Source organism: Solanum pennellii, chromosome 6, assembly GCF_001406875.1.
Source record: "Solanum pennellii chromosome 6, SPENNV200".
Classification (NCBI taxonomy): domain Eukaryota; kingdom Viridiplantae; phylum Streptophyta; class Magnoliopsida; order Solanales; family Solanaceae; genus Solanum; species Solanum pennellii.
The window spans coordinates 54,510,831-54,534,410 of record NC_028642.1 but is presented as its reverse complement, the minus strand read 5'-3'; the positions used below and the strand labels follow the sequence as shown (position 1 = coordinate 54,534,410).

The following is a 23,580-nucleotide window of genomic DNA, read 5'->3' as shown; positions in this document are numbered from 1 at the left end:
AGTGGGAAGCTCCAAAGTGAAAAGTTTAATTATCATTTTGCCCTTTTATTAAATTAAAACTTATATAATTTTCAAAATCTTGACCTTTCAAATTTCTCACACAAATTTTAAAAAAATACAAATGAGTAATTATTCCTTAAAAACGAAAAATTAAAGTAGATTCATATATCTTAAATTAAATTTCATCTCAATATTTTTTATATTTATTTTAATAATATTTGACCTTTCAATTTTTCATGTGTCTTTTCATGTTTCCATAATTTTGTTCTATAAATTTAATTTTTCCAAGAAAAACTTTTATTTACTATTCCTACATACTTGTGTGTAGGAACTCTAAAATTTATTTCACTCATTATATTTTCTTATCTCATCTTCCAATAGTTACTTATTTTTACATTTTTCATTCATATTTTAATATATAAAATTTCTTTGTTATTATTGGTTGTACATAGTTTATTCTTCTCAATGATATTTATTCTGATCAATCTTTTCACATCGTTAAATACTCTATAAAGTGTATCATAAGGTGGGTTTGTTCAATTATTTCATTTGTCTTCTTTGGTTAGATTTCTCCTCCAAAAAGAGCCTACTTCAGGTAAAGCTACTTCAATATAATTGATTTAGCTATAAATATTGACCAACACCTTTTGTATTTTTGTTAAGCTAGCAGCATATTCACTTTTTTTTAGTATAATATCATTTATGAAAAGTTTCTGTTGCAATAAAACTCAAAATTCAGATATAAGTTGATCTATGAATGTCTTTGCATATTTGAATTTTGAAATGTGGACATGGACTATGTTTGGAGCACACAGGTTCATAATTGATTGTGTGTTTGTGTAGTTTAAAATGGAATGAAATACACGTGCGTTGCACGTGTTCGAGAACTAGTTATTTAAACACACAACATAGTAGGATATAAGTTACACATTCTTAATAAAACACTGGTTTTTGCAGTATTTGGCACACCTGATACGTCCAGGGAAGAATATATTTGATCGTTTTGCTGTTCTTTTCACGGTGATCATTGTATGGATTTATGCACACCTACTCACTGTGGGCGGGGCTTACAATGGAAAGCCACCGAAGACACAAGCAAGCTGCAGAACTGACCGTGCTGGACTCATTAGTGGTGCTCAATGGCACGTGCTCCGCTCCTTCATTTTTCACTTTTCTAATGTACTGGCATGGGTTAAATATTTGTGTGGATATGCAGATTTTTTTAGTATTTTAACATTTATGCGGTCCCAAAGATACGGAACTCCTTGGTAAAAATTACAACTTTGTAAGTGTAAGAGTGGGTCTTGCTTCTATTGCTTACATACATTCAAAAAAGATTCTACAGCATGGTATAAAAGTTGTGTTCTAGGGAAGTGGCACATGTTAGCACAGCATAAAAAGGAAAGTAAGATGCTTATGTTGGGACATAAGAATTAGTTTCTCATAACCTATATTGCATTACAATCTTCAACATAATAACACTTTGTTTTGACATGTGGCATAGACCATTGTCTTCCACTCTTGAGTCCTAGAATTTAAGAAATTTAGAGTGTTAACATGTCATGCTCTTATTGCCTCTCTAAAATGACTATCCCAGTGGCTCCTGTGAGCAGTAGCTCTGGGAAAGACAAGAAATTGGTGCGTACTTGTCCATTAAACTAACCTTGCGTAATTTGATTGAAACTATAAACAAGAAGAAAATAAGAGAGATGCATATAGGTATTTTAGCTATATAATTTTGCATGGAATGATGCTTTGTGCTTTTTGTTTCATCGCCAGTTTAGTCACAACTGATCAACTGGCTGTGCTGGTTTGTTATTCCCACACTGAGCATAACTGGCATATATGGTCATGGTGCTACAGATTAGGAAAAGTAAGCACAAGTGGGTGTCCCAAAGTAACCTATCTGAGTCTTATATTATCGACTGCATAGAGTGTTTGTTGGTCAATTTTGAAAAATGGAGCATAACAAAATTTAGATTTTGTTATCCATTTCATCTTTTTTTACTGTTGGTCTTATGGTTGTGACATGGGATGCATATTGTTTGAAAAACATTCCATTACGTTCATTACTCATATTAAGGTGTTTTTGTTGGTTCAGTATTGTTCTTAATTTGTTACTTTAGTCCGTAGGAAAATATTCCTCTAGAATTACGAGGCAACTTATTGTAATTTTAATAATTTTCTCTTTTCGTTTGCTGGTTTGAACCTGCAGGATTAGTATTCCTTACCCTTTCCAATGGGGACCTCCTTCATTCAATGCTGGTGAAGCATTTGCTATGATGATGGCTAGTTTTGTTGCTCTTGTAGAGGTTTGTTCACCTGTCAGAGCTTGGTCGAAGATATTGTAAATATTTTAGTTTCAGGCTGTTTTCTTTGCTAATTCCACTATGATCCGGATTGTCTTACATTTTGTCTACTTCAGTTATTGTTTTTATGAAACGTTTAGTTGTTGTTACAGATGTTCTGAGTTACTACTTCTCAACCTTCGTCTGCTTCCTCTTTCTTTGTGCTGTCCCTTTTTTTTTTTTACCTGTTTGCATCCTTTTTCCAATTTTTGTGTGATTTCACACCTCCTTTTAGCCATTTTTCTGAAGAAAAAAAAGAGATACTTATAAGCTCTGAAAGAGATAGGCTTTAAACTAACTTCCTTTCACGCTTGTGCTTTGGTGTTTTCAGTCCACTGGTGCTTTTATTGCAGTTGCAAGATATGCAAGTGCCACTCCCTTACCACCATCCATACTTAGTCGTGGTGTTGGTTGGCAGGTAAACATGATTTCTTTCTCAAATTTCTCCTATCCCTCTCGCCCTCTTGTAAAGTGAAAATAGTTAAGGGAAGTTCTGCTGCATTTCATTGAAGTAGAGCCTTACTCTGAATCAAATGCATAGTCTTTAGGGAGGTTTATCTGAAGCCGTATGTAGATTAGGAGAACTACACTAAGTTGGAATGTCATCACACTCATCCAGTATCAGCATTGTCAACAATCATTATAAATTCACAGTAAGAATTATGAACTGTTTTTAGTTATCCCAATGCCCAACTCTAACTAGAATGCTTTCTTTCCATAACTGATAAAATTAGTCAAAATCTTTGACCACTCAGATGCAATTTTGCTACCAAACATGTCTATCTGTGGTCCAATTTGAGTAAATTTTGCTGTTGATCCACTTTGGGTGTGACAGTACATGGCGGATAGGATATTTCTTTTGTTAGTGGATATCAAACGTTATGTGGTTAAGGGATTGGAACAGCCCAAAATTCCTGCATCCTATTTAAAGACCTATGCCTTGGAACTCAATAATTCTCTCTCTTGCTTCCTACACGTTTTCTGAAAATATTCATCTTCTTCTTCCACGCGTTGTCTTTCGTTTTCTACCATTCATTTAGCAACAAATTCTTTTATCTTGGAAAGTTAGACACATAAATTAAACACTTACATGCCGTTGTTACAGGAATATTTTCCTATAAACCTTTCATAATTAAATGAGTTTTAGTATGCGATAGCATGGTATTTATCATTTTTACCAGATTACCATTAAAACATATCAATAGATTTACCTGTATACTTTTTACACTTCCAGTGCATAGAAGTTAAACTCTATTGCATTATATCATGCTTTTGCAGTACATAATTTATTGAATGCAAGCAAGGGGCTAGAAAGACAGCTCAATAAGGGCATACTTAGTTTATCAAATGCTCCCTGACTAGTTGGGGGTAGCAGAGAGAGTGCACTGGATGTATATTTAGCAACCTTCCCATCACCCTCATTGAATGATACTTCGGGATCATGGGAGAATTAAAAAGTTTTTTCAAGTAATTTTTTTAAAGTTCCATTCTTTTTTAGGGTGGGGGTAGGTCAGATTGGAAAAGGAGGAAATCTATCTTGTTCATCTTAATGAGGTTCGCGGGAAGTGTGATTGTTTCTCTTCCCCTACCATTTGCTATTTTTTCATACCTTGCTTTCTTTAATTTAGATACATTTTGTTTTTGCCTCAGGGAGTTGGCATTCTACTATCAGGATTATTTGGCACTGGTAATGGATCTTCTGTATCCGTGTAAGTCCAGACAAAAACCTTCTGCAACTTGACACTGCCTTGTTATGATAGTTGACTAAGTAGACTCACTTTTGTGTACATGCAGGGAGAATGCTGGTCTTTTAGCATTGACACGAGTTGGCAGTAGAAGAGTTGTTCAGATATCTGCTGCGTTCATGATTTTCTTTTCAATTCTCGGTAAATCACCACTCTTAACACTTAGTTTGAGCAATTCTTGTGGGTTATCTTGATACTTGATTCTCTTTACCCTCTGTCGATTTGTCTTGACAACCACATTATCATCAGGGAAATTTGGAGCTGTCTTTGCTTCAATTCCTGCACCTATTGTTGGTGCTTTATATTGCCTTTTCTTCGCTTATGTAGGTATGTATATCTTTTAAGGCAAGCATATGCCCGGGATCACTGCTATCCCAAAATATTTCATGTTATGGAAAGCTTGGGAATTATGGTTTCTTATGATGTTCTTTCTTCGCAGGCGCTGGAGGCTTAGGCTTTCTTCAGTTCTGCAATCTTAATAGTTTCCGCACCAAGTTTATATTAGGTTTCTCCGTCTTTCTTGGCTTGTCCATTCCACAGTACTTCAATGAGTATACTGCTGTTGCTGGTTATGGACCTGTTCACACACATGCAAGATGGGTATAGCAAATTAACATCATTTTATAAATGTCCTAACATTTGACTTATGTTGCATTAATAGCTTTTGTGGTTTGTTATTCTTTCAGTTCAACGACATGGCCAACGTTCCCTTTCAATCAAAAGCTTTTGTGGCGGGTATCGTTGCCTTTTTCCTGGACAACACAATGCACAAAAAGGATGGCCAGACAAGAAAGGACAGAGGCAAGCACTGGTGGGACAAATTCAAGTCCTTCAAGACTGACACAAGAAGTGAGGAATTCTACTCCCTCCCTTTCAATCTGAACAAGTATTTCCCATCTGTGTGATTTGGCGACGCCACGGACACAAAGGTTTCATCTTTTTACTAGTACTAGAGTTCATCTGTGCTTGTTGGAAAGGGGTGTGTGGGGAGGTAGGTTGCTGCTGCAACATCAAATTTTTTTCTTTCATGAGAAATGAAGTATGAAGAAGCTTAGAACAACAGTTATTAGTTCAAGTATTTCCTACTGTTGTAAATTTATGGATCATTTGGATTCAACTTTAACTAGTAATTGAGCAAGCAATCCTTTTATGAATTTTAATTAGCAGTAAATCAGTCTGGACAATTTGTTATAAAAGAATATCAAAGTGATAAGTAGGAACAACAAAACACAAGGACAATTTTTATTGACTTACATGAAAAAGATGAAAAAAACTTGTAAAATGGTTTTTAAATTATGTGAAATTAAGCAAAAGATGTCTTTAAATTAATAGTTTGGTCTTTGATTTTATTTAATAATGGATCAAAATGTTCTTTTCCTAATAACATTATTAGGAAAGAAGATGTTTAAAAAAAATAATATATATTTATTTTTAATAAAAAATATATTTTTGATCCATTAAATTATTTTCGAATTATACTATTAATTAAAGATATTTTTATTCAATTTCGTATAGATCCAAATTATGCAACCAAATGATGACTGTGTTACACTGGTACAGTTGGGGAGACCAGGAAAAAATAGGACCACTGAACCACTATGAAATGTTATTTGAAGACAGAAAAAACAAAAAAGTGAAATTGGACATGCAATTGGTTAAACTTTTTATTCTATAATTTTTATTTTTGATTTTTTGGAAAGGAAGCCACTTATTTTATACCCTTTCTTATTTCTTTTCAAATTGGATTTCAGAGATAAAAGTAGAATTTTGAAGAAATTAATTGGTCAAAATTGGCTTTGTCAATGTTACTATGAAGTTTTTTCAAGCATGAATTGAGTGTCATAATGTATTAATGTTTCAAGTACACTTAGATTCTCCTTTGTTGAAAGGGAGCTACTTCATGTCATTGTACTCAATGAGTATATATAGTATATGAAAATCATGTGATTTAGTTGATTTTTTATTATTTGTCCTAATTTTGGTGGTATAACTGCTTAGTGCATGTGTTAGTGGCCGGAAAGTAACAAGTATTATCAGAGACAAACTCAAAAATTGAAAGATAATGTTACGTCTGACTGATCACTAATGACTAGAGCAGTAACGAAAATATAAATATATAGATCATATATGGATTCTAATTCGTTATTTTCTTCATTTCAAAATGAGTGATGTTTTAGTCGTATCTTATTCTTCCAAAATTATCCTAGTTCCAAAATAAAGTGTTTTACCGTATTAAAGATCAATTTTTTTTTCTTAATGACATTTTAGAAGCAAGTTAGTAAAAACAGTCCTCTTCTTTTTCTTTTCGTTCCCTTTTAACTTGTCCATTTTTCCTTTTATAGTTGTCCCTAATTACTTGTCTATTTAGACAAATAAAAAAAGGATAATTTATTTTTACACCTATTATACCTTCAATTAAATGACTATTACTTTAAAAAATGTTAAATTTTTCATGCACTTCATAATTAATAGTAATAAGATGATAAACTCACTACGTAATTAATTATTTTCTTAATAGATGAAAGGATTAATTAGTATGATCATTTTACCACAATATACATATAATTGATCCTTATTATTCTAATGAGATTCAATTCTCGCTAAATATATTCAGTTTCATATTAATACCTACTTGATCAAAATTAAAAAAATATTAATCATATCAACAAAACAAACACATAATATTTGAAACTACATCATTATCTCAACATAAACACTAGTAAAGCATTTTATTATCAATAGAAAACAAATATCGTAATCAACTGATCACCAAGTAAATAATAACAAAAATAAAAATATATAGGTAAAACATGAATTCGAAGCACTTTAATTAAAAAGAAGAATATGCATGGTTAAAAAAATGCGCATGCAACAGACAGAAAGAAGACAAGTATATTTTTATGGTTTATTTTTGTAACATTGAAGGGAAACAACAATGTGAATTAGCTGAGTGGAATATCAGAGTATGTTGGATAAAGTTAGATACAGCAAAAACAGGATTGTTCCAATTTTGCACTGTCCAAGATGTATCTAGAGAAAGAAAAAAGAAGCAAAAAGAGAATATTTTTTGTATGATGATTTGTTTTGGAGAGTGAGATCTGTGCCATGCTGGTGTAAATCATGTCTTCTTTTCACGCCTTTCTTTGTTCAACCATGCCATAACATCATTCCTAACCCCCTATCCATTTCGAGAATCGATTTGTGCGTATCTTAATTATTTTACTGGAATTATACCACCTTACACAAGCATATATGTAGTATAAATAGATCTTTTTTTTTTTTGATTTTGTATAAATATATATATATTAAATTTTAATTTCTTTTTGTGAAATTTCTAGTATCAAATCACACCATAGCCCTCACCTTTGAAAATGAACGGATAATATATTGACTATCTGAACTTTTTTACATTATTGATAAGATAAAGATTCGATTTCACCTTTGTATCCTCTTGCTCATTTTTCCTTCTACTAGCCTAGGTTTTTTTGTCTGAAAAATATCTCAATTTTGATCGAATTTGTTGTTGTGATACTATCATCTATTACCTTCTTGAACTATTTAATAGTGTATTTTAAATATATATATTTGCTCACGTGAAAATAAAAAATAATGTAAAATTATAAATAATAATGTGTCCACGTGAGACATATATGTATATACCTTCAAAATATTCAGCGATAAAAATATGTTTAAAATATAATATTAAATAGTCTAGGGAGGTAATAGGTCCTCATGAAAATGTAATATCACAACAATAAATTCGACCAAAGACTCTTATCCCTTTTTTTTTTATTTTTAATTCTGTATTCGATATTTATATTGGAGTCCAACTACGTTAGGATTCTCACTCTGTATCTATATTGGAGTTTGATTAAATCTGAATTCATGCTGATTAGTTTCATATTAGAAGTAAATCACTCTCTAACAAAGACAATTTCATACTCAGAAAGACTCAAACCAAGAGCTTTAATTAAGAATGAAAGAGTACAAAGCTTTAATTAAGAATGAAAGAGTACTTACTATTCCACGAGAAAGGATGCTGGTTCTCTTGACCCCAGTTGACAATTTGACAGTTATATAAAGGCCATAGTCTTGCTCATTTTTCAGCAGCAAAGTTCATTTTCCCCCCAAAATACTTTTACAGAGAAGAAATAAAGCAAACAACATAACTCAGAGAGATGGGGAATTGCCAAGCAATTGATAATGCAGCTTTGCTATTACAACATCCAAATGGCAAAGTTGAAAAGCTCTATTCATCAGTCACTGCTCACCAAATCATGAAAATCAATGCCGGTCACTATGTTTCTCTTCTTCTCACCACCACCACCACCACAACCACCGCCAACAACAATAACACGCCGGTACGAGTTAGGCGAATAAAGCTTCTCAAACCTAATGATTCACTTGTTCTTGGTCAGATTTACAGACTAGTTACTGCTCAAGGTTTGTTACTTCTCGAAAAATCTTAGTGACTCAGTTGATTTGATTGATCGACTAAATAATTTAATTCAATAACTTATAATCCCTTTGTTTATGCAGAGGTAATGAAAGGATTGTGTGCGAAGAAGTATGCGAAGCTGAAGCAGTTAGAATATTCATGTGAAAAATTGACACAAAAATCAAATTGGAATCCTGGATCTGTTCCGGAGAACTCTAAACAGGTGAATTTTTTAATCTTTCATTTTAATTCTAAAAATTAAAAAAACTTCTTGTTAGTTTAATTTTTATTTATGAAGTTTTTTTTTCTTTCTCTTCAGGTTAAACAGGAAAAACATAGAAACTCAACAGGTGCAAGATGCAGAGCATGGCATCCTTCATTACAGAGCATATCAGAAGCTGCTTGCTGATTTGGGATGATTCTATTATTTCATTAATTAAACCAATTTTCGTGCACCTCGATCAGTTCCACGAGATACCCTCACCGCCTTTTTTTTTAATCACATGTATAGCAAAAGAGAAAAGAAAAAAAAGAGGAAGAGATTTCTCACATTTTAATTTTTGAATCATTTGTTCAATTGGAATTATTGTAGCATGTAGGCTTTGTTGTATGCACCAAAGTTTGTGTACTTGAAGTACTACTATTAATTTGATAAATCTAATGGACTTTAGAACATTTATTTGAGTAACAATTCTCCACCATAATTTTGAGTTTGTTGTTGGATACATTATTGATTTGCGTGAACTTAATAATTTTTTCTCGATTCTATAGGTGTTAAAGAGAAATCTATTAATTATTATTATAATATTAATTTGAGATTTAGAAGTTCATAAAATTAAAATGTTGCAAGGTTGGCATCATTCCGTCAAGGCAGCAAAAATGTGAAAGACAACGTAGAGAAATGGACGGCTCTAGCATATTAATGATCTAAAATTAAAATCAAATTTCTTTTAGTTTTCAATTGATATATAATTATTCTTATTTTAAATTATTTTTCATAAGATATAGGATTTCAAATATGTTAAATTTCTTTTAATAATTCCTTCATTTTTCATGAAATTTTTTTACTTTTTCTACAAATAGTATTCAATATTTATTAAAAAATAATAACTTATAACTAATTATTATTAAAAATGAGACCCCTTAAATTTGAAAGCCTAAAAACATATATATTTTTCTAACACTGTCGAGCACCCATACATAGAGAGAAAGAGACTAAACCTAATAGCAACTGATCAAAAGAAAGAATAATTTGAGAGTAGGTGAAAGAATACATCAAATTAAAGGCTAAAAAAGAGCAAGAAGGAGTTAATCGAATATGATAAATATCCCTCACTTCTAATTTGAAAGTTACAAGTGCGAGTCACTAAAAAAATAAAAAGCTAAAAAGGAACTTCAAAAAGGGAACAAACAGATACCAATTGGAGGCAAAAAGAATCATATGCATGCGTGCATTACTGTCTGAATAAGATATATGTCTAAGAATTTCATAAAATCTCGCTAGTTTTTAAAATTGAGTTTAGACTCAAATTCATTTTCTTTACCTATTATTAGAATAAGATCCATCTCAATTATAAATTATTTTGTACTAATATTGGACTTGCTCAAATCAAATATCAGATCTTAAACGTGAAATAGGGTGTTGAAGAAATCTACATCGAATGAAAAAAGAATGAATAGTCTCCTTATATGAACTTGCGAAGTTTTTATACCATGTATGGGGAACCTCTTCATGATGCTTTTGATTTGCCAATAAGAATGGGGCCTCACTAAGATCTAGACAATGTATTCATCACAAACAAACACAATACATCATGAAAATCCTATCTAATCATTCCTACATTGGCCAATCAGATTGTTGGAGTTGGTGTCCTGCAGCTCTTGTGTCTGATTCTTTCTTTTGATAACTAGAACACCAATAATTTAATGGTCATACTCATTTCAAACATCAATAATTTAATAGATTCATCTGAATTCAGTATCTTTTACGCAGAATATAATCAACACAGTAGGGCTGGTGGAAGCTGGAAAGAACAATATTTTCTTAATAGAATCATTAGCTGGATATAAATATATAAAAAAAAACATTCTTTGTGACTGATTATAATGAATATGGTGACACAACTGAGTAAAGGTAATTTGCTAGTAATAATGCCTTGTCCAAGTTTCACTTCAAGCAATCATTTCACCCATCTTTGTTGCACTGGAAAAAGTAGGGGTTATCCTTCCTCTGTCCTTATAACGGTGATGAACTGGTCCGCCGATAAAAAATGCTCATATGGACTATTATATTATAATTTATCAACTTTGTGAAAGATGAGTAAAAATTACCTGATTTTGTATTTTTAGTTGAAATTTAAATTCTAATCTCTCATAATTTTCACTTACTTCATTGATCGAGACCACATCTTTATATACACAAGGTTTATAGACCAATTTGTGTGCACATTAACTACTCTTTCGGGATCCTACTATCTCCGACCAACATAAGTACCAAATTTAATTATCAACTAGGGGAAGTAAACTCACTCATCATAAAAATCCATGAGAATTTTCAGAACAAGCATAACAGCAATTGCAGTGTGTTTGGTAGAGAAAAAAAAAGATTGTATTGGTCAATGGTGGCATTAAAGCACAAAACCATAGGCATATAAACACAAAATGAAGGAAACTCTTCTCTTGACTCTCATGAAGATGTCATATAATAGATATATGTAATAAGTCTTGAATTGTATGTATGAACCAGAACAACAATTTGGTTCAGCTCCCGACTGAAAGTCGATTACCCTTTATGTTTTAAACTCAAACTCAGATGAAAATGCTCACGGCTAGGCTCGTGATATTGTGCTCTTTAGTTTTTCTCATGGTCTTCCATTTGGCTGAAGTTGCCTCTCTCCTTGAAAAGTTGAGTGTGATGGTGCCTACAGTACAATCTATGCTCATGAGCTACATAGTTTGATGGACTGATCACGCAGCCTCCATGGCTGCATTTGAAACAAGGCCTGTGGTACGAAGTGCCATCCACTGCTACCTATAAAAGCAGCAGTGACATTAATCTATAAGCTTGATCTAAGAAGAAAATTAACATTTCAGATATGCCGAGTTAGAGGCACAGGCACTAATCCATGGATTCCTAAAGAGAGCTCAACTTTTCAAATTTGCACTAAAGTAGTTTGAAATAACCTGTTCTGCTCTAGTCTGCACATTTAGACAACAAAAGAAATTGTCAATACCTTTTCTAGGGGATAAACAGTTTTCTTGCAAGCAACACATTTATCTTGAGTTCCGCCAAACAAACTTGAAACCTTACTGTTTGATCCCTGGGAGATAAATACGAGGCAATCAATTATAAAATCAGCAGGCAAACTGAAATGGACAAAAATGTATGCTGTAAACTGCTAGAGGAAGAGTGTTCAAATAATACCTGATCCGCAGAACGTTCCCTGACAGTTTTCGGAGCCCCTAGAAAAGAGAAATTACAAACAAGAAGAAATTAGCTTTAGAAGGAGTAGCGATGAAAAATGAAATAGAAGAAAAATCATCATGTCAACTCTATCGTAACTACCTTCGAAACTCTTATCCAGACTTCCTGTCATTTTGAATAGCTGATCAAAGTGAGGCCGGCAGTACAAAACTCCTTCGAAGGAGTTATAATTACTCAGCTAAAAAACATTAAAAATGACAAGGAAAATAAGATTAAGACATCTTATAATTAACCACATGAAAACAAGGTGCTAACGAGATGCTAAACATATGAAGGAGAAAATGGAGATATACTCCAAGTACTGTGTCCGTCTGAGAAGTTAACACTAGATTTTGTACTTTTGGTTGATGGAGCAAAATATCTTCATCTGTATAACTAATTGTATAGCACTTCTATGCCAGATTCCATGCTAACAAAGTTGGACGAATAAAAAGTCTCATGGCCTCCGCAGATCAGAGTTGAACAACAATTACAGTAGCACAATTACTGATAGAAGGAGTCAAGTTTCAAAATCGATAAAGTTAGTACAGTAGGATGCAGTTGCAAATACTCTGCTTAACTTCTCAGGTAAAGACTAAAGGCAAAGTTTTCACATAAATGATTAATTTTGATGGTATGTCTTCTCATGCCTCTATAAATGTCATTCTTGCATATTTCATTCCTAAAAGAAGAAAAAGAGGAACGGAGCTCATGTATTCTTCAACCAATAAAGTATTCTTGTTTAATTCCTATCTGTAATTTGGAACTTTAGTCCTAGCTGGTCATGACCAAGAAACCACCGGCCGGTTTCACTTACTTAGTATTAAGCATATTTTGAATGGGGAATAATGTCAAGTGTCAATTAATAAACCAGGATTCTCAAGTTAATTAGTCAAAATTGATCGGCATAAAGGTGAAAATGGGAACACAAACACAACTTGTTGGCTATTGAAATGATATTAACTGACATGAACATTACGAAGAAGAAACAACTTTTTCCTCTATATGGCTACCATGTTCAAGTGACAAAGGTTGAAGGACTTGTAACTCAGGCCACAAGTTTGAGCCCTGTGTCATGCGAACTAAGCCTAATATTTAAGAGGGGAAGAGCAGAGCGGAAGGCCCATCAACCCTGAGTTTCGAGAGTTGCGGTTGGTCCTAAAGGCTAGCCATAGACGATTCTTGGTCATAAAAAACAGCTTCTTTAAATAAATCAAGTAAACTTCTACCAAATCTCATTTGAATGTTTATATGTGAATCTTAAACCCATAGTTCCCTAGAGTCCATGTAATTACATTTCACAGACCAATTTTGGTCAAAAATTTACGCAGTAAAGGGAGTTCAGAGATTCCCCTCATAGATGTCTCAATTTTCATCAAGTTACCATCACATCGGTTAACCTTAATATTATCAAGCAATCACTCTTCACTAACAATTGCTGAAAGCTTAAATAAGTATCTAAAACTCAAACCTTTGAAAGAGGTAAATCACGGTTAACCTTAAACTATCAAACAATTACTCTTCACTAACAATTGCAGAAAGCTTACATAAGTATACAAAACTCAAACCTTTGAAAGAGGCATATCAAAACAATCTGACAAACATAACCTAACAGAGAAAGCATCTATTAGTCGAAGTCTCTGTTCTTTTGGGATAAACAGAAGAGCATCATGGATCCCCCAACCAAACCCAATCATTCATTTCTAATTAAGCACAGTAAGACATCAAAGTTGCAAGCTTGCAACTTCTGGTTGCAGATTCAAATACTAAAACTATTAAAAAAAATGGATCTTGGACCTAACTCAACCCCCAAAAGCCAGCTCACAAGGAGAGGATTGCGCAAGTCCATATAAGAGACCACCATCCCCTTGTGGGAATCTTCAACACCCCACGCTCGCGCCCACGGCTAGAGGTCTTGTATGTGGGCAACTTAAAATGGGAACCCAACATCATACACAATAATTGGGATGGGTCTTGATACCATTTTAAAAAATGAATCTTGAATCTAACTCAACTCCGTAAACTAGCTCAGGAAGTTGATAATTGTCCAAATCCACAAAAAGACACCACCCCTTCCTTTTTCACTATTCAACATAAACCCTACCCTCTTCTTGCCCTCCTCTCTTGAAACCAATTAGAACATTACAATTCTATCTAACAGTAGGAAATAACATTGATTTCACATATAAATGTACACCACATATAACATCAAGCAAGATAAAAGCACAAAACCACATTTAACAAGAAAAAGATCAGATTTTTAATGTGTACTCACCTTGAGTGTACCCTTACAATGGTGGCATCTGAAACAAGCTTTATGATAAACCTTATTGTCAGCAGTAAGCTGATCCACCAAGTAGACAGTTTTTTCACAAGCCTTACACTTCTGAGTTGTCCCTCCAAAACTTGCCATTTCCTCTGCAGATCTCCACTCAATTCAATGAACAAACAAAACAAAAAGATACCTTTTGTTCTCTCTCTCTACTCACAAGAGTCCTTCAAATTTGAGTACTTTATATTACCTTTATATTATGTCGTTTGAATTTTGAATTACTTTATGTCTAATCAAAAAGTTCAGATTCTCTTCTTTTTTTTTACTAATAATTTAACTATCACAAAGTTTGAGAAAATAAAATAAATTTTAGATTTTATAATTTTAAATTAAAAATATATTTTAAATTTGTGATTACAGAAAAAATATATTTATTAAATGAACTAAATAAATTGAAAGAAATTAAGGGGAAATATGCTTTTGGATATTACTAGTGGTAGTAGGGGCCAGGCAGGGTTTTGATAAAAATTAGCTGTACATAATGAAGGATTATTCTGTCACATGGATTTAGTTACATTAAACATGATTATTTAAAATTAATTATTTTGAAGTAATCTGATATGTTTAACTCGGTTATGGTTATTGATGCCTTCGAGACATAGCATAATACATAAGAGGATTTTTGTCGTGTTCGTTTGGACAATACATAGACAGAAATCACATACTTTTAAGGCAAAATTATGATTTGTCCCTTATAAGTTTATATAATTAGAGAAATTTCTCAAACTGATACAATAATATAAGCGTTCATACATTAATCTAATACGCGAGATACATTAATTGTTAAGTAAGATACATTACATTTTATACATGATACACTAATCAGACGTACATTTTATACATGATACACTAATCTAATGTGCGAGATGCATTTATCTGATGTGCTGATACATTAATCTGATGCACAAAAATGAGGAATTTTAGAAATTTGTAAAACTAATAGAGGATCGTGGTAATAAGAGAACTTAAAGGTGGAATTTCTGTCATTTTTCAAAAAAAATAAAATGTCTTGGGCCGATTTAAGCTCCGTTAAGCTTATTTAGCTATTTTTCGGTAAATAGAAAACTGGCTACTTCTTTTGTAAATTTTTTTTATATATATATAATTAATGAAATTTGCCCTTTCGTATTTTGTTTTTTATCAGTGTTATTGACCGTCCAATTTATTAGTTCTTGGACTAGATTTGATGACTCATATTTTTACTATAGATGTGAAGTAATTAAACTTTTGTAAATCTTATTAGATAAATTTAAAGCAAAAGTGAGAATAATTAGTATTATAAATTAGACTCACAACAACACAAAAATACACTCACCAAAAAAGAAAAAAATACCTCTATGGGTCATGACTTTTCATATTATATATAACATGTTTCCGGCTTATTTTCTAGCGTTCGGTTAGTTCACAAATCATTCAATGTTTTCCAAAATAAATTAATTCCTGAAAGTGATCCGAATTACATCAATATTCCAATAATTCCCAAAGGAGATAACAGAGTCACTTGTGATGTAAATTTAATTGTTCAATTAAAACACACACAATTTCAATCGCGAAACATTTTGAAAATATATCCCAAAAAAAAAAAACTCATACGAATAAATCACTCGATTCTCTTTCTTTTCCCCTTGTTCTCCAAGCTACGAATTCTCCTATTGACAGCAGCAAGCGTTGATTCAACTAGCGTCAAGAGATCTTTCTCTCCTTCTTCTTCTCCTGGTTCTGGTTCTGGCTCTGGCTCTGGCTCTTCTTCTGGTTCTGGTGTTGATGATTCCTTGTACTTCTTTTCGGGTTTTAAATTTTGAGAGTAGAGATCCAGAACTTGTTTACAGGCATCGAAATCGTCAGGCCAAGTTTGCAGTTCCCCATTAGGACCAGTAATAACAGTACAAACCTTGATATCGCAGAGAGTCGCAAGCTCCATCGATTTCCTTTTTATGCATTCTTTCCTCACTTGATAAGACTTGGGATTGTTTGTTCTCCTCTTGATTTCATCTTCCTCTGCCATAACTGGATCGGAAATTTTATGCCTTGGATAAATTTTTGTACTCCCTATTTATAATACTAATAATCAAAGTAAATTAGGACTTTAATAAATCCTAATTAAATTAAATAAGGAAATGCCATAAATAATAATTAGGAATCCTAAACTAATTAGGAATCCTAATCCTGATTTATTTACTGACCCTGTTTAAAATATAATTAGTATTCCTAATTTGAATAGGAAAGAGAATCAAATGCTATTGGGAGGTATGGTAAAAAATCTTCTAAAATTTTTTGGTATGTAAGTGTCTATTCTCTAATTGGAAAATAAATATAATATAGAAAAATAGTAATTGTAACTTCTCAAGTTTATGGAAAACTAAGATTATATCGTCCACGTCATGCTTAGTGGGATGGGTTATTTTCTTGAAATTTACCAAAGTAAAATATTCAAATACAACTTAATAAATCGAATTAATTTGAAATATGGTATACAATATTAAATGATAGTCCTTTTTTAGATTTGGTAAGACAATCTTCTGAAAATATTAGTAGTTTTTTTCTTTAATTATGTATAGATTTACTTTTTTTTATATTTTCTTGCACATTCCTTTGAAATAAAAAGTAAAAGAAAAGTTGATTTGGTTAAAGTTTGACATTTAATCAATTACTGAAATATTGACAAAACAATAAAAAGATAAGTTTTTTCCAATCGGGTTGATAGCTGCACGGAATTTTTTATTTTTTTTTTTTAAAAAGTTTTTATGGAAAACAATAACAAAATAAGTATTTTTTTTAAAAAAAAATTATAAATAACTGACGCAAAAAATAAAAATAAAAATAAAAATGACCTAATGGTCTTGGGCCGATTTAAGCTCCGTTGAGCTTATGACCCTTTTTAGCAATTTGTGTAAAAGAAAAGTTGATTTGGTTAAAATTTGATAATTAATCAAATTACTGAAATATTGACAAAACAATAAAAAGATAAGTTTTTTCCAATCGGATTGATAGCTGCACGGAATTTTTTGTTTTTTTTTTAAAAAGTTTTTTATGGAAAACAATTACAAAATAAGTTTTTTTTTAAAAAAAAAATAAATAACTGACGCAAAAAATAAAAATAAAAATAAAAATAAAAATGACCTAATGGTCTTGGGCCGATTTAAGCTCCGTTGAGCCTATGACCCTTTTTAGCAATTTGTGTAAATAGAAATGGAAAAATTACTTTGAATTAATACCTTTTGTGGAAAAGGGCCTAAAATATCTTTGAAGTATTAAATATGGTATAAAATTAGTAAAAATTTAAGAAATCCCATAGTGTAATTCAATAATTTCATTCTGTCCCGACAAATTTAGTATTTACAAAAAATCCCTTAAATTTGTTGAGCCGTGATACTTTAGACTCTAGTGATACATGGTAAATGATACATGGTAATTTTAAACTGTTGAGAAAAAAAGGGGAAAAAACGGTACAGTTAATGTTGTTAATAAAACAGCTAAATTTATGGTAACATATCATTAATCAGCATAAAATCAGCACTTAATTGGATATTAATTTCAAATTTTGAAAAACAAAGATTATATCATCTATTTTGAAAACAATTTTTTTGAACAATCTGTTAAATTTCGAACTACAGTAATTTTATTGTTGTTACAGTGGATTTTTCAAGATGAATACTTCGATTTTGATGAGACATTCCGGAATTTGGGTGAACGAAATGGAAAATGAAAGTTACAAAATCGACGGAATCGATGTTGGAGATTCAATTTCGTATCTAATACATGTATCAGAAGCATCGACTAAACAATATACACACTGATTCTATAATGTATCATCAAGTACAGTTGATGACGCATTTATTAAACTTAGTGAATGATACATTATAACAATTTTCAAAACATGTATCAGTACATCAACTAAACAACTAATACCTTACTGATACATGATATCAGTTTTCAGAAATTCATACTATATGCAAAACACGTGATACATATCTACTACATGTATCAGCGAATTGACTAAACACTGTACACACTGACTCTATATGTATCATCAAGCACAGTTGATGACGCATTTACTAAACTTATTGAATGATACATTATAACAATTTTCAAAACTTCATGATACATATAAAATATTATGATACACAACAAATTCATGTATCAATTCACCATCTAAAACACTATACAATGTATCGGCAAGCACACTAGATTCCTTAAAATTTTTACTAATTTAAACAACACCATTTTTAAGTACCAAAATACTAACCCGAGACAATGTAGGCCTAACAACAATTTTACTAATTTAAACAACACCATTTTTAAGTACCAAAATACTAACCCGAGACAATGTAGGCCTAACAACAATGTTTGCTGCTTCTTTTTTCCTTTTTTGTTGTATTTTGACAACCTTTGATGTTTCGCCAGAGTCTTTGTTTGAATCCTTCTGAAGATTCATAGGATCATGCAAAGACTTTTTCCTATTTTCTTTCCAATTATCATCGTCGGAATCATATATCCTTCTATTAATTAACGGATCCATTACTATGAATTAATAGAACAATTAACAAAAACAAAAAAGAGAAGAATATACGAATTGATGATGGATTAATAATAAAAAGATGCTGGGTTCATACGATTCCAGATTAGGAAGAAATAGACGATGATGGATTAAGAATAAAAAGAAGAAAATAAAAAATATGCTGGTTTGAGATGAATGAAGACGATTAAGGAAAAAAGAAGAAGTGAAACTTGATGTTAGTAAGAACAAAACGGTAGAAGGCACTGGAAGTTATCCTGCTTCCTGATTTTTTGAATTTTGAAATTCAAAATTTCAAAGTTTGGTCTTTTATTTAAATTTAATTAAATTTAATAATTCAAAATCAAAAAGCTGATTAAAAGGTTGAGTGTTTAAATGGATAAAATTTAAAATTCAAAAACTGATTTAAGAGGTTGAGTGTTTTAATGGAGAAAAAATAGGCATTAAAATTGGTAAATGTATATTATAGGAGAGAGATTGTAATGTATCTAAAAACTTACACTAAAATAAAAAAAAAGGGAATTATGTAATATTTAAAAAAAGTAGGGAAAATTAGAGAATATAAAAATTATAGTTGTGTATTTAAGTTATTTTTCCATAAAATTACCCTTCATCCACTATTGGCTCCAAAATGCCCTTTTCATCCACCTATTGGCTCCAACATACTCTTGTCATCTACCTATGGGTTCAAAATTGACTATTTTTTTAATTGTTTTAAAATTGAACTCTTTAAATATTTTTTAAAATACTTGGCATTCAACTATTGGTTATAATTTAATTTAGTAATATAATTTATAAATCAACCCACTGCCCATTCATTACTAACTAAACCTCACAGAATTAATAATCCAATTATAATATCAAAATCATGTAAAAAAAACTAAAACACGATGAAATTATAGATTCCTGAAAATGACATCCAAAATTATTCGAGTCCCCCCAATTAAATTGAAGTTGAGCCACTTATTCAGGAGGACACTTTCTTTCAAGATTGAATTAGAAATTTATGATTAAAGATAAAGAAATAATACATTTCGAATTAATTCATGCACTTTTTTTAAATATAATTTTAAAATTTTTTTATGATATGTTTTAAAACCTTTAATATATTATTTTTTTTAAAAAAAAAGTACCTATGAAGTACATCACATAATTGAGACGTAAAATAATTAAGATAACATAGTAAGACTTTTAAGTTTATCGGTAATTTTTATTTAGACATTTTAATGTATGATAATTTAATACTATAGATATTTTCAACTTAATTTTTAAAAAACACTCAATTGGGAGTAGCTAATTTGTTGTTGCATTAATGATGTGACGGATTTATTAATTTAAAGGGGTTTAATTAATAACGGGTGGGTAGTGGATTGATTTATAAAATTATATTAATAAGTTAAATTATAACAAATAGTTGAGCGTCACATATTTAAAAAAATATTTAAATAGTTTAAATATAAAACCGTTAAATAAGTAGTCAATTTTGAACCAAAAGGTGGATGACAAGGGTATTTTGGACTCAATAGGTGGGTGGGAAGGGTATTTTGGAGCGAATAGGTGGATGGAGGGTAATTTTGTATCATTTCCAATACTTTGAGGGTATTTTAGACCCTTTTTCGTACCTTTTAATAAATAATTACTGATTTAGTGATATTTTTTATTTATTATTATTTATAGCAATATAATGTTAAATCTGCAATTTTTGTTACAAGTTAATTAAGTATTCAGTAAATATGTATTATAATTATTTTTAAAAATATTCATGCTTGTTTGATAAAAAATTAATATATTATATTATAAGTGTATTAAAATGTGTGATAAATGTATTAATCGTTAATAAACTGTGAATAATGAATTGTTCTTTGTAATATGTATTAAAACTGTATTATACATATATTAAAGTAATTAAATGAAAGAAAAAATGACATTGCTATAAATGATATAGCCATAAACTTTACTCTTATGGCTATTTAATGAGTCGTCACAAAGAATGAGTATGAAGGCCTCCCTTTGTAGCATAGTTACCATTGATATAAGGGAGCGTTTTCTTTTCTAAAATAGACTTTTTAACATATATTTAAATTTAATTAAATTTTAATATATTATATCGAACTCTGAATGAAAAAAAAAACAAAAAAAAACTACATAATAGGTTCACCTTAGTCATGAGATGAATAATATCCAAGAGTAGCACCTACTTGTTCTCTACTAAGTCAAAGAACACACATCGATGCAATTAAATAAAATAAAATAAAAGCTCGCATTAAAAAATAAAAATAAAAAATCAATTAATAGCGTTTAATAATCCAGCATGGTCAAAAGATAAAATTTAATTATATGATCTATACTCTATATAGATTTATGGATCACTAATAAGTTAGACAAATTTAGGTGTGAATACACAAATCCAATTGAACTAGGTCAACTACATTAATTCGAATCCAATCCTATGTATAAATCTTATATGTATATAACTTATAAGTATATACTAATAATCGTATTCTCTCAGTCTCTCTTTTTTTTTTTAGAGTGATTAGTTTGCAAATGTTCCATATATACAGAGAGAGAAAGAGTTGTTATTAAGAAATTAAAGAAGATATTTTTATTATTGTGATTTTAAACTAAAGATAATGTTAAATGTAGCAAAATGTATTTTAATACATGTCACATAAAAATTTTGAATTACTGAGTTATTAAAAAAAATAGAAGAGAAAGAAGCATTCTTTTTGAAGCGCATCAAAAAGAAAAATAAGACAAGTAAATAAATTAAAATAAAATAATTGACGTTGTTCACAATTTGGATAAAATCGACCCAAATCGATTAAATAAATCGATTTTATTTGGATTTGTTTTGGTTTAATTCCTTTTCTAATCATTTCATATTATTTTTTTTCAAAAAAAAGAGAGTATTTATGTCTTTTTACTATTTTTTGTTTATTCATTTATTTATTAAGGTGAAAATGCATGATAGTCAAATAAATATCTATATAATAAATACATTACATAATTGTTTATATAATCTCGATACTAGATTATACATTATTTATCTCATATTAATACACGTTTATACCATTTATACAATATCAATACACTACATAATTATCTATACGATAGCAATACACGTTTTGTACACATTTAATAATATTGATACATGAAACAAGTGTATGGAAAAAGTTTTTTTTTTTTAATAAGAAGAGAATTTTATTTTTTTTAAATAATAACGAACACTGGAAAAAAAAGAATTTTACTTTTTCTTTTTTTTGTTAAAGTGCATGATCCTTTTTTGACTATTTTTTCTGCAATAGAATTACTCTTTCTTTTTTTTTTTGTATTTTTGTTGTTTTTCTGTATATAAATAAAATTTGACTTCTTTTTTTTTTTTAAATATAATTACTTTTTGTAATCATTTGACTAGATTCGATGAGTTATATTTTTATTATATATAATAAAATATGAGAAGTAATTAAATTTTTGTAACAATTACTTCTATAAGTTAGAGTCCCATCAATAAAAAAAAAATGAACACATCAAAAAATGAAAAAGAAACTCATGGCTTCCCCATTATTTATAACGTGTTTTCTATTTACATTCTTATGTTCAGTTAATTCAGATCCCATCGTATATACAGTTGATATCGAAAATGCATCTTCAAAACCAGCAGTAATCTATTGTACGATAAGACAAGATGTGTTCAAAAGAGTAGTACTTCCTGGAGTTGGTCCAAATTACATTGATATTCCTATAATTCCCCAAGGAGATAACAAAATAACTTGTGATATAGATTTAATTGTTTTAGGAAAATTACATGTCCATTTTGATTTATTTAACTTTGATAGAGATCGAAATAATTGTGATGATGGACATTTTTGTAGTTGGGAAATTCAAGAGGAAGGAGTGTGTATGGGATCTAAAACTGATTGCAAGCTTTTCTTTATGTGGAATAAGTAATTGATTAAACTACAATATATTCAATAAAAAAATAAAATATTATATATTACTATATAGTTGAGTTTTTCTCTTTGAATTGATTAATTAATTTAATATTTGATATATACATTCAAATCACGGTGTTTTCAAAAATATAAGAAATAACACTACAATCAGAATCAATTTATCGTGGCGATTAATTGAGTCACTACAAAAGAACGTAATTTTAGTAATATGATTATAATGAGTTCAGAGGTCTCGAGTTCAAGTCTACTTGAATATACAAAATTATCATTGTTAGGAAGTACTTTAGTTTTATTTTCAGATTAAACTTTCTAACGCGAATCTATATTTAATTAAGCTTTAATATAAATATCAAATATCAAATAAGAAACCATAAAATAAACAAACTGCAAAATGGATACACCTTAGATATGAGATGAATAAATATCCTGCTGGTTGTTCCCTAATTAATAGCTAAGGCCTAAACATCGATGCAAGAAAATATAATAAAATAAAATATTTAAAAACAAATGAATTAATCATTCACGACAAAATAATCTAACAAGGTCAAAAGATAAAGTTTTATTATGACCCTATAATTTATAGATTTATGTACACTAATAAGTTAGTCAAATTTGAGTGTGAATACACAAATCCAATTGAGCTAGGTCAACTATATTAATTCGAACCCAATCCTAACTTATAAATTTATATTAACAACAATATTCTTTTTCTTTTAATCTATTATTTTTAGTGATTTAATTTGTGAATGGTCATATATATATATATATATATATATAGTGTTATT

General features: G+C 30.2%; 4 protein-coding genes across 5 annotated transcripts in view; 2 read left to right on the top strand and 2 right to left on the bottom strand.

Annotated features, from left to right (window-relative positions):
* LOC107023465 (nucleobase-ascorbate transporter 6-like) overlaps positions 1 to 5,253 on the top strand; it is a 10,147-nt gene extending 4,894 nt beyond the window's left edge. The window contains exons 7-14 of one of the 2 annotated variants that reach the window (XM_015224165.2): positions 958 to 1,142; positions 2,216 to 2,312; positions 2,680 to 2,766; positions 3,999 to 4,057; positions 4,143 to 4,234; positions 4,343 to 4,420; positions 4,533 to 4,693; positions 4,780 to 5,253. In XM_015224165.2, coding sequence (XP_015079651.1) covers positions 958 to 1,142; positions 2,216 to 2,312; positions 2,680 to 2,766; positions 3,999 to 4,057; positions 4,143 to 4,234; positions 4,343 to 4,420; positions 4,533 to 4,693; positions 4,780 to 4,998 — 978 coding nt within the window. In that variant the 3' untranslated portion in view covers positions 4,999 to 5,253. The remainder of the gene's footprint in view (positions 1 to 957; positions 1,143 to 2,215; positions 2,313 to 2,679; positions 2,767 to 3,998; positions 4,058 to 4,142; positions 4,235 to 4,342; positions 4,421 to 4,532; positions 4,694 to 4,779) is intronic. The other variant, XM_015224166.2, reaches the window with a different exon arrangement.
* A 2,954-nt stretch (positions 5,254 to 8,207) lies between these two features.
* Positions 8,208 to 9,216, top strand: LOC107023467. The gene is made up of 3 exons (XM_015224168.2): positions 8,208 to 8,536; positions 8,633 to 8,754; positions 8,851 to 9,216. Exons 1-3 carry the CDS (start codon positions 8,272 to 8,274, stop codon positions 8,938 to 8,940), a joined length of 477 nt encoding a protein of 158 aa, XP_015079654.1. The 5' UTR covers positions 8,208 to 8,271; the 3' UTR covers positions 8,941 to 9,216.
* A 1,847-nt stretch (positions 9,217 to 11,063) lies between these two features.
* On the bottom strand, positions 11,064 to 14,514 carry LOC107023466 (LIM domain-containing protein WLIM1-like). Its single transcript, XM_015224167.2, has 5 exons — positions 14,270 to 14,514; positions 12,097 to 12,193; positions 11,956 to 11,993; positions 11,765 to 11,851; positions 11,064 to 11,562 (listed from the first exon to the last, which is right to left on the bottom strand). Exons 1-5 carry the CDS (start codon positions 14,405 to 14,407, stop codon positions 11,383 to 11,385), a joined length of 540 nt encoding a protein of 179 aa, XP_015079653.1. The 5' UTR covers positions 14,408 to 14,514; the 3' UTR covers positions 11,064 to 11,382.
* Positions 14,515 to 15,745: 1,231 nt separating this feature from the next.
* LOC107022749 (agamous-like MADS-box protein AGL103) lies at positions 15,746 to 16,587 on the bottom strand. Its single transcript, XM_015223340.2, has one exon. It carries the CDS (start codon positions 16,329 to 16,331, stop codon positions 15,927 to 15,929), a length of 405 nt encoding a protein of 134 aa, XP_015078826.1. The 5' UTR covers positions 16,332 to 16,587; the 3' UTR covers positions 15,746 to 15,926.
* Positions 16,588 to 23,580: the final 6,993 nt, after the last annotated feature.

Excerpts from the sequence above, each read along its gene's own strand:
- LOC107023467 (XM_015224168.2), top strand. The coding sequence starts at position 8,272 with ATGGGGAATTGCCAAGCAATTGATAATGCAGCTTTGCTATTACAACAT. Across the intron at positions 8,537-8,632 it reads CAGACTAGTTACTGCTCAAG|AGGTAATGAAAGGATTGTGT; the intron begins GTTTGTTACTTC and ends TTGTTTATGCAG. Across the intron at positions 8,755-8,850 it reads TTCCGGAGAACTCTAAACAG|GTTAAACAGGAAAAACATAG; the intron begins GTGAATTTTTTA and ends CTTTCTCTTCAG.
- LOC107023466 (XM_015224167.2), bottom strand. The coding sequence starts at position 14,407 with ATGGCAAGTTTTGGAGGGACAACTCAGAAGTGTAAGGCTTGTGAAAAA. Across the intron at positions 12,194-14,269 it reads ATTGTAAGGGTACACTCAAG|CTGAGTAATTATAACTCCTT; the intron begins GTGAGTACACAT and ends AATGTTTTTTAG. Across the intron at positions 11,852-11,955 it reads GGGAACGTTCTGCGGATCAG|GGATCAAACAGTAAGGTTTC; the intron begins GTATTATTTGAA and ends TTTATCTCCCAG.
- LOC107022749 (XM_015223340.2), bottom strand. The coding sequence starts at position 16,331 with ATGGCAGAGGAAGATGAAATCAAGAGGAGAACAAACAATCCCAAGTCT.